Source organism: Mustela nivalis, assembly GCF_964662115.1.
Source record: "Mustela nivalis genome assembly, chromosome: X".
NCBI classification, from domain to species: Eukaryota; Metazoa; Chordata; class Mammalia; order Carnivora; family Mustelidae; genus Mustela; species Mustela nivalis.
Genome location: NC_139040.1, coordinates 116,822,269 through 116,839,452, shown reverse-complemented (window position 1 = coordinate 116,839,452; position 17,184 = coordinate 116,822,269). Strand labels below are relative to the sequence as shown.

General features: G+C 37.6%; 1 protein-coding gene across 5 annotated transcripts in view; it reads left to right on the top strand.

Annotated features, from left to right (window-relative positions):
- Positions 1-421: 421 nt before the first annotated feature.
- CNKSR2 (connector enhancer of kinase suppressor of Ras 2) overlaps positions 422-17,184 on the top strand; it is a 282,671-nt gene continuing 265,908 nt past the window's right edge. For 4 of the 5 annotated variants that reach the window (XM_082718292.1, XM_082718291.1, XM_082718289.1 and 1 more), the window contains exon 1: positions 423-1,497. In XM_082718292.1, the coding sequence (XP_082574418.1) occupies positions 1,434-1,497 (64 nt within the window). In that variant the 5' untranslated portion in view covers positions 423-1,433. Of the gene's footprint in view, positions 1,498-17,184 lie in introns of all 5 variants that reach the window. The other variant, XM_082718290.1, reaches the window with a different exon arrangement.

Genomic DNA, 17,184 nt, shown 5'->3' with positions numbered 1-17,184 from the left:
ATTATTTATCATTTAAAGTGAAGCTTCATTAGGCAAACTGTTTTTTACTAAGGGTAGCCTTTGTAAGACTTCTGAAGACCGTGAGTTTTGAAGGATCGTGTCTACAATTTGTCACTTATTTTAAATCCGCGTTGCCCCTCAGTTCTTATATAAGATTATCTGAAAACAAAAGGACATCCCGTAGAATAGGTACTGGGCACAATCGGCTTTGAGGAGTTGGCCGAAAACCCGACACTGAGCCCTTCAAAAGGCATGTGGGGCCGAACCTGTCTCGGTATCACTACGACCAGCACTTGCAGGTTTCAGGCTCCACGCCTGACTTCCCAGGCCCCGGGCACCACCAGGGGCGGTCTGACAGCACCGGCCCTCCTGCCTCGTCATCGCTGCGTTTCTGTCTGGCGGAGCCGGTTCCCGTCCGCGGCATTCCACGCCCCCGTCTCCGCAGGCGTGCACGGGGTTCGGGAATCACCTCGGAAGCCCACTCAGCCGCGGGGAGGGCGTGAGCGAGGAAAGCCCGGGCTCTCGCTGTAACCCCCGCGGTCGGCGGCGTCCCCCTCCCCTTGACGGCGGGGCCACAGGTACCTCCTCAGCAGCCTGAGCATTCTGCGTTCAACTGGTGGACGGCCCGTCCCGCAGCCGCCACGTCCGCTCAGAGGCCCCTCGGAGCCGCCGGCAAATGACTGACTGACCCCGGGGTAGGGACTCGCGCCGACACCGCTGCGCACGCGCTCCTAGAGCGCCTCTATCCCGGGGCGGCTCGCCGGGCGGGAACGCGATTCTGTGAGCCGCTCGCACCTGCCTGACTGACAGGCAGACCCCGGGCTCGGGCCTCGTGCTGGAGCGCGCACGCGCACGCGCCTCGCGCGCCTGCCGTCGGCCCCGGGGGCGGGACCGCGCGGCAGCGAGCGGGCGGGGGGCTTGTGGCGCGCGCGCCCCGCACCCGAGGGCTGCGGAGAGATATTTTGGGTGGCAGGAGGCCCCTCGTCATTTCCGCCGGGCAGCTTGTGGTGCCCCGGGCTTCACTCCCGCGCGCGAGGCGAGCGGGCAAGTTGGTTGCGGACGTGCGGCGGCTGCTCCTTTTCTCAGAGCCTCGACCCTCGGCAGTGCAAGCCGTGAACTGAAGCCCTGGAGGGACGGAGACCGGAGCGGAGTGGCGGAGCAACAGCCGCAGCCACCTCTGTGGGGAGCGAGCAGAGAGTCCGCACAGAGCCGCGACCCCAGAGCGTTTCTCTCCCCGTCGCCGCTCCCGCCGCTGCCGTCCGCCGTTTGCTAAGACACATTGCAGCCGCGATACCCGACACACAAAAGCCCTCTTCTCGCCACCCGCCCAGCGAGGCAGCGGCCAGCAAGGGACCCCACCTGAGGGCGGCTCGGGCTACCGAGTTCGTTTTGTGTCTGATCTCCGCGCCCGGCGCGGTAGCGACCCCGTGCCCATGGCTCTGATCATGGAACCCGTGAGCAAATGGTCTCCGAGTCAAGTAGTGGACTGGATGAAAGGTAATGCCCGCTGTGCGGAGGACGAGGCGGTCCTGGGGCGCCGGGGTACCGGCGCGCGAGAGGGAAGGGGCGCCTACCGCGGCTGAGCCCGCTATCAGGGCTTCCGCTGGCTGATCGTGGTGCGCTAGGGAGAGGCGGGGGTCCTCCGGGGCAGGCGGGGGCTCGGGATCCCGATCTCCTATTGTCTTCAGTGGTGGCTCCCCAGCTAGAGAGGGGCGCGGAGAGAGCGGGGGGTGCCGGCTCTACCGGATAGGGTTAGAAGGCGGGCCGCGGAATCCCAGTACATCTCGCCTCCTCCCCGCTCCTCACGGCGCTCCTAGGCCGGGAGGACGTGGCGACCCTTGTCTCTCCCCTTAGGGAGGAGCCCCCAGGGACCCGCTCCTTTGCTCATTCCTTCCCGGGCCCCTTTGTTCCAGGGAAACCTAACGCCCCCTCGGTGGCCGCCCCTGCCAGGTGCCTTTTCCAGCGCCAACTCTCCCTACAACTTTTAAGCCCATATAATGGGGTCAGGACGCGGCTGCCCAGGTTTGGATCGGGGAACTCCCCCAGGCTAGGCTGAAGATGCTCGGGGATGCGCTACTTTTAGAGAGAGGAAAACATGCTCCCCCTGGGACAGCGTCCGCGCTGGAATCTGCGGGCTCCATCCTGCGCAAACCCCTGCCCCTCGACTCCCTTTTTCTTCTCACGGGTTGAGGCTTTGGACCTCATGGCTTTTTACTGGGGGCTTGACGCCAGGTGTAAGGTGATGCGCATTCAAGTGCCCCCTCATTTCTTCCATCTTGAAGACGCGCCCGTTTTTTTCCCTGGCAATTTCTAATAACCACAGTTGTAGACACTCGCCCTCCTAGTCGCAAACGTGGGCTTTTTCTTTAGTCCCTGGGCTTTCCTGCCTCACTATCTCCCTCTGTTGTCTGAGTTAAGGGGCTTGTAGAGGATTCCCCTCTCCCCATGATGACCACTGCCTCCCCCCCCCCCCCCCATCGCCAAGATTCCTAAAATTTGGGGAATGCTGACAGGGATGGATGGGATGAAATAAAGGATTCCTGGCCACAATTGGGAGATGTTAGAGCTTTGCTTGTGGTTATTCCTAAGCACAAAACTGTAGGTAGATTAGTCAGGAGCCAGAGGCTTATCATTTGTGAAAATGCGTGTTGCGAAGACGAGGGAGCCCCTTTTAGGGGCTTGCTTAGCTGGCAGACTTTCTAAGCTCCAGGTACTTTAGAACGAAAGGAGGGGTGATTGGAAGTGATTAAAAGGGACAGAGAGAAACTCAATCTTGTTTCCTCCTTTTCCGAACATTTTCAGCCTCTTGCTTATTCTTATGGATTTTTCTTTATACATTTGCTTTCCTTTTATTCACTTACTTGCCCCATTATTTCTCATTTAATTAGTTTTTTTCTTTTCTAATATGTGAAAAGTGCTTCGTAACTGCAAAGCACAGTGCACATGAGAGTGTATTGAATTAAGTAGAATTAATTATCAACTGCCTCCGTGTGTGGTGCGTTGTGCTAAGGTGCCATGGGTGCCATGACTAAGACAAAGTCCTGCAGTGGCTCATCTTTTCTATTTCTTCTTTTCATATTTGCTATCGAAATTACGCTCTCCTAGATTCCCACCAACCCCCCAGCCCTTTGGAATGTAGGAAACAAACATCTGTCTTCTCTGTTTCTCAGTCATGGAAGAAAGAGCTAGGCGGTACGCAAGAAGCAAGAATGCCTAATTAAAACCCTTTCTTTGAATTTGCCTAAAAGGTTACTTTGGTTTGAGTCTGTTACTGAAATACTCAATAGAAAGGTATCTTGGCTTCATGCAAGTCTGATTGCCTTCACACATTCCCATGATGCTTGTAGCGAGTGATGCATACTCCATCTTCTTCACCTCCACCCTCCCAGTATAATCTTGCAGTTTCTTCTTTCTCTACAGTTTAGGTCGACTGAAGCAAGTAGAACATATGACATACATATTCTGACACACATTATTAGATTTCCAGTACAGTAGTCCTTTTAAAAATCTCTCCAGCCCTTTAAAAATCTCTCCAGCCTAAAATGCAGCATCTTTGAAGTTGGACTAACATTGTTAGCTGTGATTTTAAATGATTGTTATATGTAAGTTGATTAACTTATTTTCGTACCTGTTGGTAATTCATTTTAGAGCTATTGGGAAAGATGAAGCCACTAGCCAAGCTAGAATTTGTATATTTCTGTACACATTAGACTAGAAGAGAAAAACTGATGTCATTATCTATATTTCAAGACCCAAACTGCTTACTGCTGAAATGTCTATAATCTTCATATAAATTTGATTTAAGATAATAACAGAAAACAAGATTTTAAAGAAGAGCTGGACGAAATGAGCATTTCCTCAACTTGTAATTATACTGTTACCTTAATTTTTCCTCCCTACTCTTTTCCCCAAATAAACTTTACAAGTAAACATATTTAAAAAAAAAAAAAGCTTTTCACCCTTTCCTCAGATGCAGTAATGTTTAAAAGTCAACTAATTTAGGCTGGAACTTTAGAATGGCCAAACTTCCTTTGGTGTTGTATAGTATTATAATGGCAGTAACAAAGAATGAACAAGACTTTTGAACAACTGCAACATTGTGGGAGTTCTTCAAACCATATTCCTGATGTGACAGTTTCATCATCCTTAACATTTAAAGTATATAACATATGCTTTCAGCTAGTCACAATCATAAATAGTTACAACTCTATTTAGTAAGGTATATGCTTTATGTTCTTTCTGGGGTGTTTTTCTCTTCACTAAACAGAAAAGGAGACATTAAGCATATAAAAATTATACCACCATATATTTATGTTTCCAGACAATTTATATAAGTGGTATAGAAACTCATCAGAGGAGATGAATGAAAAAAAAAAGCTGATGAGATTATTAAGCTTTGGTAACATATATTCAAAATTGTTTCTGAAGGACCGTTTACACATTGCAATTCATTTTGATCTTTTTTATTAAAATGTATTTGAGGGACGCAAATATTAAATTTATATATTAATTATTAGTAAAGATATAAGGAAACACTTGCATTTTTTTCTCTCACCACCAACTCTACTATTTGTAAAATCCAATACTCCCTGAATTTTCTTCTAACAATCAAAAATTGATGTGACACAGTGTCAGTGTTTGTTCCAGTAAATATATGAACTCCTCATGAGTCAGTAAAATAAGCAGTTACCTTCCAGATACCTTCATAGTACTTCAGACTATTTGGAAATATAGAACTTCAAAATTAATTTTATAAAAATATTTTTTGAGAAAATCAAATATGCATCATTTAGCATTTGCAACCTTTTTTTTAAGTAGGAAATCGGATTCAATCCTCTTGTAGTTTTGACAAAATTATAAAATGTAAACCTTTTTAGAGTAAAAGGGAAGCCTTTAGTAGAGAAAGCTTTAGGTAGAAAAGTAGGCCAATAACGGTTTCTAATTTTTGCTCAGTTTATTACTCTAAAATATGTCATATCTCAGCTCTTACCTATTCACTTGCAGGGCCTATAGAAATACTCTGTAATCTATAGTTGTTTGAGTTTACTTTTCTGCCCACCGAAATATAGCAAAAACATCTGAACACTTCAGGCCCCTATATTAATTTCAGTATTAATTTTTCTTGTCTTTGTCACACCCAATAATTCTAGTTTTCTTCTCACACTTTTTCCAACTTTGAAACTCCTCCAAAATATCCATATGACAAAGATAAAGTTATTTTCTGCAGCTAACTCCCTTCATGACATTTTTTCCAGTGATCTTTAATACCTTCTCTGATCAAATAAAATGAATTATTGTTTTCAGATTCAACCAACAGGCCCTGCTTTGCTGGTCTTCCCTAATGGTCTCTGTGACTTAGCTCTCTCTACTCTTACTGTATGAGTCCTAAAATCTAAATTTTTAAGATAATTTTTTTCTCAAACCATCCCACAATTAACTGCTCTGTTCGTTTCTGTTTATTATAAACCTTTTTCTTTGAAAACCATCACTGACTTCTACTTTCTATCCTGATGACTCAGCCATCTTGAGGACAGAAAATGAAATACATTATTTTAGGTATTAAAAACAAAGATAAAACCTTCACTTTGCATAAAACCCTACAAAAGAGGGATATGTAGTGATGAAATAAGGCCTATTTATTATAAAAGTTAAATGTTACAATTAAGAAGATATCTGATAAGATACAGAAATTTTGACAAGCATGGTGATCTCTAATAGTTTTACCCCTCATAGGACCTAGAGTTTGAGGTTGAAATATATTTTATTAAGATGAAGGAAAATGTCAAATTTTTGAGTTAAACTGTCTTGAGATAGAGAGAGGAAAAATTTTCTGGCAGAAACTTGAGAAGCCTGTATTGTAAACTAGTCCTGTTGTTTTTGAAAAATTGGTTTTTTCCTCAATTACAGTAGGACTAGATAGTCACCAACAATCACCTACTCTCCATTTGACATTTTTTGAAACTTAATACTTTCATTTCACACAAAGAATAAATTTATCTTTTCTGTATGAGTTTAGTTCACAGGAAACATCATTTTATTTATACTGTCATTAACCTTTACTCCTTAAGGTAACACTCATGATTTGTGCAGATTAGGAAAAAAGAGTCTATTTATGTAGATACATTCTGGTATTTAGAGATTATTTACTTTCTATTTCTACATGGAAGGGGTTTTAATGGATTGTTTTAAATAAATTATTCTCTGCTTTGGGGAAATTAGTCTATGTAAGGGATGGCAGTGACATTGAGAAACTTAAGCCAAAACAGAGACAGGTGCCAACTAGAACATTTGCTAAATTTAAAAAATGTTTGCATTATGTATACAAGCACCAGTGGAAAGACATGATGATGTTTTTAATCAGTCAGGAAGGAATCCATGGGGAAGGTGGGATTTTAGAAACTTTTTATACTATTTAACTAAGGCATATTCTAAGATGGATGTAGTCTAAATAAAGGCACAGCAAGAGACTTTGGAGTTGAGATGGAGTGATTAACCAGAACAGTTGTGTCTAGGTTTGTCTGGTTGAAGGAGAGAGGTGGGCAGTGGAGGGAAAGTGAAGGAGGAGCCATGAGTAGGTGGCACAAAAGTACAAGAACAAATCTGCATTTCACAAAGACAATAAAACTCTCATCATGTCCTGAGTTTAAATAAATACCACATTATAAAACTTTGGCTGCCAAAAACAAGCCCACAAAGAATGTGTATTGAATTAGTACAGCTGTTTCAAATCTGTTTCTCAGGAATAATTTGGAAATAATGTTAAAGTGAGTTATTTTGAAGATTAATTACATCATTAACATTATGTTGTTGGATATTTAGAATTTTACTCATCCAAATTCTTATATGAAGAATGAAGATAAGCTTTTAAGTTATTGCTGTTGTTCTTAAAACAGTGATAAATTATCATTTTCATGTATAGCAGAGTGGGACTTAAATTTGTTCTTAATGACTTCTAGCTTTCCATGTGACTTCCCAACAGCACCTCAACGCATAAGATTTATTGTGAAAGATGAAGGATTCGTTTCTATAAAGAGTACTGGAAGGGTGGATCATTTGTACTTGAAAAGAGGGAAGGGAGAATAAGTAATTTTTTAAAAAATGTACCCTAAGCTTTTTATTTTTAAGATTTTGTCATAGTTTAGTGTCTTGCTAAAGGAAAGCAAATGTAGTCTTCACTACAAGATCATTGTGTTGAATAACAGTCAGTTAGTGAATTCACAGTTTTTATGCATAGCATAGGCTCATGTTCCCCAAAATGGAATATTTCTGTCATGGGAGCTAAATGATCAAAAGAAGACAAAGACTTGATTTTTGTTAAGTATTGTAAAACATTGTTTTTGTATTAAAACAAACCTGGATATTAAGTTGATGGTGTAGAAAGCAAAATTGGCATGATTTTAAAGATGATACCAGAGGCTTAACAGGAATTCTAGGCTTGTAGCAAGCTGTTTCAAGCAGCATTTCCCAGACCCAGACCTTCCAGGGTTATGAGTAAATTTCGTTCAGCAATTGTGGTTGCATCAGTGGAATAATCTGAGAAGTCCTGCTTTGGTTTTAGAAACAGTAAAATTAATGTAGTTTACTTCCTCCTGTTCTCATATTGCAAAGGACAAAATATTATCTTTTCAGTCAAGGTCATGATAATTATAGCATTTTTTTGTTTGTTGGTTGGTTTTTGTTTTGTTTTGGTTTGGTTTGGTTTTGGTTTGGGGATTTTTGGGGTTTTTTGTTTTTTGGGTTTTTTGTTTGTTTGTTTTGGGAACCATAAACCTATAGTCAGCATAAATTTCTCAGGCATATTTCTCATCCTATCCTTTCCTCTCTCCTCTCACCCCCATCAACTTAAAAAATTTAGTGTCTTCTCATTGTTTTTAGGATAAAGATAAAAACCCTTAGTATGGCTTTTAAGACCACTGAAGATTTGGCTTCTCCTTTTGAAATAAGCCTTATTCCTACCACTAATTAATGGCCTTTTAATCTCGTTTGCCTTCCACTGAACCTTTGTACTCAATACAGTTTTCCTTTGCCTCTTTTCTTCACCCAGTTAAGTCCTACTCATCCATATCTCAAGCCTCCCCTCTTTGCCCCAGAAAAGCCTTATGCATTCTCCAGGTCACATCAAATCCTCAGTTGTATGCTCTCCAGGTCTCATTTATAACCTCATTCCTTACGCCAGTTTTATTTTTACATTAATTTCTATGGTTATTTGTTGAGGACAGGGACCTCATCTAATTTACGTAACAAGGCATAAGAAAGTATCTGGTGAAAAATAGGCACTCAAGAAATATTTGTTGAAGGAAGGAATACATAAATATCACAAATTCCTGGTCCTTCAGCAAATTTGCTTTCCTAAATGAAAATGCATGTAAAGTCCCTTATAATGCTCTAATGGATACTTTAGTGCCAAGTTGAATATTGTTTGCCAGAATATAGTAGAAGTAGAAGTGGGGTTGCTCTAATTCATGGTTGTATCTCTCTAGTCAATTCAGTGACCTAAATCATGGTTTAGATTCATTTCATTAAGAAATGTGAATAATTGCAGTGTATCTATAACACTTCTGTGTTTAAGCTATAAATATTATTTACTGATGTTGTATTATTAATAGGCCAACACAATAGGCAAACATTACTTAAAAAATTAAAACATATCTCTTAAGAATTTATTTTTTTCATACAAATTTTCTAATTGTTTCTTCATTTCAGTGTTTTAAAAGAACTCTATGTATTTTAGAATGAGTGGTAGAGTGAAAATGATAAAATGTCTTAAATTTCTCCTCTTACAGGGACACCTGGGTGGCTCATTTGGTTAAGCATCTGCCTTTGGCTCAGGTCATGATCCCAGGGTCCAGGAATCAAGTCCCACATTGGACTTTTTGCTCAAGGGGGAGCTTCCTTCTTCCTCTGCCTGCTCTGCCTGCTGTTCCTCCTGCTTGTGCTCTCTCTCTCTCTCTTTAAAAAAAAAATTTTTTAAAGTTTCTCCTCTTATAAAAGAAAAAAGCCCAGGAATTAAATGCTTTTTTAGGAATTAAAAATGCTTTTTAAGAAATTAAAATGCTTTTTTCTGTAGTGAAAAGAAAATACGCTTTGCTTGTTAATTCTGATGACAAAATGAAAAAAATGCCTTTTAATTTAATAATAACCATTATCTGTATTATAATTAATGTTGAATTTATATTTTTACTAATAGGAATAAAATTAAGATACTTAAAAATGCATCTTAAATCAGCATTTCTTACATGATTTTCCATCTCTCCTGATACTGAAAAATGAATTTTAATTTTTTTAAGTAAATGCAAATTTGGGCTAATTTTTAAGGGCATTCATTAAGAACCTATGTAGTGAGTTATTGTGCAGTGTAATTTTTAAATACTCGTATGGATTTTTTTGTTAATAACATGTTACTGGATAATCAAGTAGCAAGTAATAGATTTTTCTAATAAAACAAGTCCCTCCCCATAAATTTACAGTAGTTACAGTATAAATCAGAATAAGCAAAATTTTTAAGACTAACTTAGCTTTGTGCAGAGCTGTTAACTTTTAATAAAACACCTTCAGACTTAATCTTTCTAGCTAGTACTATAAAACAATGGTTTGCAATTGTGCCCTGATTTAAACAACAAATAACTATTCATTATGATAGAATTTTTTAGACTTTAAAGATGTATTTAATTTGTTTGATTTCAATTTAAATTATAATCATTCATTCTAATAAAAGTTTTCATTAACTTAATCATACTCTTGGCAATTTCAGGGAAGAAGGGGTTATGGGTATTTACATAAATTTATTGAATCTTAAATTTTACTAAGCATGGTACCTGCTGTTTTAATTTTCTATGTTCATCTCTTGACTATCACAACATAAAATTGTTTTAAAAACCAAGATTTATTAAATGAAACAAAATTCACAATGATATTAATGTATTATAGTTTGCCAAGGTCAAAACATAGTTATATCCACTACTGAGTGTTTATCCAAAGAAAACAAAAATACTGATTTGAAAAGATATGTATGCACCAATGTTTATTGCAGCATTATTTACAATATCCAAGCTATGGATGCAATCTAAGTGCCCACCAATAGATGAATATATAAAGGAGATGTGATACACACAGACATAAATAGTAATATTACGCAGCTATAAAAAAAGAATGAACTTTTTCCATTTATGATAACGTGACTAGACCTAGAGAATATTCCATTAAGTGAAATAAGTCATACAGAGAAAGACAAATATCATGATTTCACTTACATGTGGAATCTAAAAAACAAAAGAGCAAACAAAAGTGCACAGACTCAAATACAGAGAACAAACTGGTGATTGTTGCAGGGGTATGGGGGATGATCAAAATAGCTGATGGGGATTAATAGGTACAAACTTATAGTTATAAAATAAAGTCTTGGAGATGAAAAGTGCAGCATAAGGAATGAAGTCAATAATATTGTAATATCATTTTATGGTGATAGATAGTGACCATAATTATAATGGTGAGCATTACATAATGTATACAATTGTTGAATCATTATATTGTACACCTGAAACTAATATGTTAATTATACTTAAATAATAAAAATGTTTTTTAAAAATTGCATAATTGATATCAAGTTTTACACACTTATCTCTCTCCTTTTTTTAAAGAGAGGGAGAAAGAGAAAGGAAGGGCAGAGTGAGAGGAAGAGATGATCTCAAGCAGGCTCCACACTGAGCACAGAGCCCTACCTGGGCTCATCTCACAACCCTGACATCATGACCTGAGTCAAAATCAAGAGTCAGGCCTTTAGCCAACTGAACCACTCAGACACCTCAACCTACGTATCTCTTTTGTATTTACTTGACATTAATGTTCCTGGAAATTAGTCCGATTAGGTAGGTTGGAAAGTTTTCTAATAAGGTAATAGATAAGAAGAAACCACATTGTTAGTTGCTTTAAAAGTGTTGCCCAATATCCTTTTTTGTTTGTTTGTTTGGATTTTTTATTTTGTTTCAGCTACATCTTCTATTTTTAAAATGGACTTGCAACATGTTTTCTCAAATAATATCTACAACAAATCAGTAGAAGGCTGGTGTCAATCCTGGATTTTACTTTTTTAAACTTGTTTACCAAAGATTATGAAAGAATATATTTTCTAGCTAGTTGTTAGACTTATAATGTGACTTATTAATAAAAACTTTAAAATGATGGCCATAAGTAATTATGCTGAATGGTTAAGTTTGACATTAGCTGAATTCTTTTTATAATTTTGGTGTGTTTCATGTATATATGGGAGTTTATTTCATATACTTTTATTTTTCAACCATCCACATTATTTTCAAAATGTTTAATAGTCCTGAGGCTTTGTGATTTTTTTCCTGGCTGAGCATAAAATTCATATTTTAATTACATGTAATTCATTTGTAAACTTTCAAAATAAACCACTGAGCTGTTAAAGACATATAAATGAGAACATGTTGCAGTTTCTGTTAATGGAGCTCAAAACAGACATGTAGTCCAGTTGCTGGTTTTCCTTCCCACTTGCCAGAACTTATGTGGACTGAGTTCATTGTGGTAAAGAACCAATGTGCAAGGCAGGGTTAGTTTCTCCTTCCTGATTTCTCTCCATAGTAGTGCCATGGTGAGTCTTGGGGCAGTTTCTGTTGACATCACTGTTGCTTTAAATCAGTGGCAGAGCTTTTCTTATCTAAAAGACTGTTCCTTTGCCTTCTAGCTGTCAGATGCAAGGTGTTCAGTTTGATGTTGAATTGTCACACACAGAGAGAAGCTTTCTATGAAATGCTGAAGAGTAGATAATTTTTCTTTCTAATCTGTCTCTAGATATAATTCTTTAAGTATATTTATGGTAAAAACATGTTAGTTCAGATCTTATTTGGGATTTGTGATAATTACAGTAGGTTTTTATTGAAGTTTACTCTTAATAATATGAAGGAAGGGTTTGCTGATCGATCTAATAATATGAACAAGGTTGGAAAGAAATTGTTTGACCCCAGAGAATATGGTGTTTTCAAGTACTGTACTCTGCCAGGAGCCATTTCCGTACTGAAAATACACTAGCTAGAAGTGAGTTCATTTTTAGTTAGAATTTCTGCATACTTCGAATCATGGGGTTTTTTTGTGTGTGGGGGGATTGTTCAGGAATATTTTTGTAAACTTTCTATGATATAGCTTGGTTCTTCCCTTCGTTTGCCAACGTTAGGAAGGTCTATTATTGGTAGTAATCCTTAAAATTAGATAAGGAATTGTTATTGATACCCTTTTTACAGGTAAGGTGCAGAGAAGTTAAGCTGCTCAACAGAGATTGTACAGCTGTTCAGTCATGGAATTAGGTTGGACCTCAACTCTTTTCTTCTCTGTTAAATTGGATTTACACTTTGGTAGGTGAAGAACACAATTCAGGATTGTACATAATTATCTTCAGACTTGACTTCTATTTTTTAAGTTTTTAATTTAATTCCAGTTAGTTAATGTACAGTGTAATATTAGTTTCAGGTGTACCATATAGTGATTCAGCACTTCCATACCAGACTTGACTTCTAAAACATTTCCTGAATTTTCTACCTTGTAAAAATTGGCACCAAATAGGTTATATATAGTAAAGAGTACTTTGGAATCAGATGTCTGGCTTAGTTATATCCACACTCTATTACTTCCAAGCTCTGTGATTTTTGAGGGAGAATTTAAGTAACTTGCCAGATTTTTTCATTTTTGTAAAGTAGGGGTGATGGTATTACCTACCTCATAGGGTTGTAGTGTATTTAAAACAATTCCTGGTACATACTAAGTGCATGGTAAATGCCAGCTTTTTTTAAATTAAGGAATGGATTGCATTCTGTTGGCAAGCTTCAAAGGCACAACTACTAATAAATAATATTTATTGAGTACTTACCATGTACTGTGGTGGGTGCTTTCTCTGCATTATCTTATGCCTTTCCTACCCCTGAAAGACTGGAATTATCACTGCTTTACAAATGAAGACAGTTTTGCTTAGAAACATTGAATGACTTATTCTGTATACCCAAAAATTTATTTAGGAGGTATTCAATAAATATTTTGAAAAAGTAATAAATAATAGGCGAAGCAGAATTTGACTAGATTTCTAAGTGGTTACAAAACATGTAATATTTCCACCTTGCTCTTCTACCAGAGGTAGATATGAAATGAGAGGAATCATGGGAATAATTTCAAAGATGTGGATGTTCACTCCACCAGACCTACCTTCTGTAATATGTGGTAAGGTGGACTATGGTTCTTGGGTCCTTTTGGCCTCTAGAGGGAGGTGGTGGTGTGGGGGTGGGTGAGTGGGTGGGTTTGTGTGTGTTGAACTGTTTCCACTCAGAAAGGTGCTTAAGCCAATGACATAGATGCCACATATAATTATAGTCTTGGTGACACTTTCCTATTTTGATGTGAACCTCAGGAGTTTGATTCTCACCTCTGTTGAGTCTAGACCTAAACAAAAGATCTACTTGAGACCACTGCTACTACAAACCCAGTGCTAGATGTTTTGCTCTAAAAGGAATGTTAATAAAAATACATGGTGTCTGATAATAGATGTTCATAAATGGCTTTACATTATATTACAAATAATGGCTCCTGTTCTTTTGTTTAGCTTTACTTAGCAGTGGTTAGCATTGCTATCTGCATTTTGTTAGTGTTTCTTTGAACAGCAGACTTTATTCAGTGCATGCCTACAGCTTTGAAATTCTTACCTACCTACTAGATGGTAATTTTCCCCTCCAAATTGTTTTGTTTTGTTTGGAAACTCCTTTATCTCAGACCAGATTATGATACGATATGATATGATATGATATGATATGATATGATATGATAGCATAGTGAATCACAAAAGGATTTAAGTGTTAAAGAAAATTTAATCATAATCAGGCAAAAACTATTGTGAAGTCAATGCAAAATATGGAGTGGTCAAGTTCAGCTAGAGATGTTTGATCCATTGAGTACTTATAAAGTAGTAATTAAAGGTAAAATTCCTTCTACATTATATTTTAAAATGATACACATGGTTTTGCATGTATATATAAAATAGATATGCTAGCATGTATTTAGGAACTTAAAAGTTGGATTCTTTCAGAAAAAAACCCCACAAAAATGGTATTTCTTATTTCTCCTTGTTTTTCTTTAATGCAATTGAGGTGAGTTTGCTTTAGACTGGAAGTTTTAAAATAAGGAAAAACAACTTACATTGTTCTTTGTCAGGGAATGATTTGATGCTTCTCATTCATTATGAAAGCTATCACAATACCCACAATAATAGGCAAAAAAACAAAAAACAAAAAAACTGAACTGTGGTAATTACCAGCTCTTTTAAAGTTGCCTTAGTATTATTGTCCATTTGATTACATAAAACACTTTTCCAAAATGCTTATTATCTTTTAGAAGCCATATGAATTAAAATTAACTTTTGTTTGAGGATGTTTTGAAAATTTTATCACTTTCCTTGAAATAATTATTGACATTCTGTGTTAATAAGCACTCTGATAGAGATAGACTTTTAATAAGCAGTCTGATAGAGACAGAGTTTTAAATATAGTTAATACCATGAATCTCCATCTGCATTCATTTTAAAATGTATCTAATTTAATGTTTAAAGGAAATGGTTACTAATTGCGGGACTTTTTTTACATGAGGCTGCTTTGTCACTTTATTCTTATATTTGTGACAAAAACACACAAAAAGTAAATATAGCAGAATAATACCTTGAGATCTAATGACATTTTTCTCCTTAGTGACACACCAATAATGAGATCACAAAAAATTAAGGCTGATATGTATTTCTGAAAAGTAAGGATCTAAAAATATTTACATTGTGTACCCTCAAATGAGTAACATGATTATCACACCAAAATTTATTTATTTATATCAGTAAATATCTGGTGGTTCATATTTCTGGTTTTATAAATATCATAAACATTTTTATAGTTTTTTTCTCAAATCAGGGTCCAAATAAAGTCCACATATTGTAGTCTACCTTATTCTTTTTCCCCTGCATCATTTCTTTAGGACCCAGTACTCTCTGTATATACCTTATGTAATGTCTCCTGAAATGAAACTCATAGATAATATAGCCTGCCTACTAATACAATTTTTAAAAATTCACCGTAATGAACATATTGTAATGTAATGACCATATTGTAATAAAGAGGAAAAATAATTTGTAAAAATAAAATGGGTCTTTATATGTAGGTACTCGATATGACTATGCCAGGAGAAACTAATTGATATTTTTTCCTGCTTATAATGAGCATATCTGGATTTAAGAGAAGCAGTAAGTTCAGAAGTTATTCCATAGAAGTACAAGAAGATGGACGTACAGATGAAATGATAGACACTGCAATAAAAATGAGTGTTAGGGGAAGTGATACAAGCTAGACTCTATAATTCCTATAGAGTATTTTATACTCATGTGGAAAGGTAACCACAACTTTTCAGAGAAATGGGAGACCTCTAGGGATAGGGACAGAATATTTAAGATGAGCCTGGAGCATCTTGTATTACCAGAAAGTAAGGAAGTACTCAAAAAACCACAATGATAACAGCATGCAAAAGACTTAGGAGTCATTCTGAAACAGCTCTCAATGGCTAAAACTGCAACAGTTTGAGGAACAAAAGTAGTATTGGACTATAGCTCAATACATAAAATAAATACCTATGAATCCCTACTGATGTAAATAAATGTCTGAATCAATAAAGAAATGAGGAAAGAAAGAAAAATCTCCCCTACAGAGAATTCCAAATAATTTACATAGATAATCCCCTCTCAAAAAAGTGGCACTTAATTCCCCACCCCTTGAATGTGGGCTGCACTTAGGGACTTGTTTCCAAAGAGGAGAGTGTGGGAGCAGGAAACATAACTTGATAGTGGAGAAGCCTAGTAAACACTGCATTGGCCGGATGATCAGGGTTTGCATCATCAGTGATAAGTCATGCTGATGATAGCATGTACCCTTAGTATGATATGATATGTTGAGAATGTCACTTTACCCATGTGGTCTTCCTCCTCCAGACCCATAAGCCCAGTCTAACTACGAGATAAACATTAGACCCAAATTTAGGACATTTTACAAAATACCTGACCAGTATTCTTCAAAACTCTTAAGGTCATCAAAAAGCAAGGAAAATGTGAGAAACGGATGAAAGGAGGCTAAAAAGACATGTTAATTCTTATATTATGGTGTCCTGGATAAGATCCTGGAACAGAAAAAGCCCACTAGGAAAGAACTGGTGAAATTTAAACATAGTGTGGAATTTAATTAATAACAGTCTACCAGTGTTGGTCCACTAGTTATGACAAATGTATCATAGTAATATGAGTTGTGAATAATAGAACATGGATAAGAGGTATATAGAGACTACATATATATATATGTATGTATGTATATATATATATTTATGATATAAATATTATAGTAACTTTTCCGTAGATCTAAAACTATTCTGCAATAAAAAGTTTATTTAAATAAAAAATAGTTTATTTTCAAATTTGGTAATATCAAAATGTAAGCAGTATGTCATAAATAAAATAGCTTTGGTTTGCCTCTCTAAGTGTTAATAAAGCTTTTCATATGCAAACAAACAAAAAGTCCTGGGATACAGGCAGTTCTTCAGTGTGTAACTGTTGCATCTGTCTAGCAACCATTTGGTAACTAGATCATTGTGATGACCCCAAACTCCTCAAAATCCTCAAAAGGCTCCCAACAGGCAACATTGGCCCTGTCTTGACATCAAAATCTCTTTGCCTTACCTCTTTTCTCCTGTGTAAACCTCATGTTTTTCCACACATAAAAAAATTTTCTTGGATGATTGGTATACCTCGTTTTCCTTCTACTGAAATTAATGTTTTAGTTGATTAGCTTTTTTTTTTAACCTTTTGCTAATCAGGAAAAGGGTTTAAGAAAAGGAAACTGGGGGGCCTGGATGACTCAGGTTGGGCATCTGCCTTCCGCTCAGGTAGTGATCTCAGGGGCCTGGGATGGAGCCCCTTATCAGGCAGGCTCCCTGCTCAGCTGGGAGCCTGCTTTTCCCTCTGCCTGCCACTATCCCTGTTTTTGTTCTCTGGCTCTCTCTGTCAAATAAATAAATCTTAAAAAAAAAAAAAGAAACAAAAAAAGAAAAGGAAACTGAATATGCACGGGATAGTGTGGAGACCACCAATAGTTAGCTCATGTTCTTGTT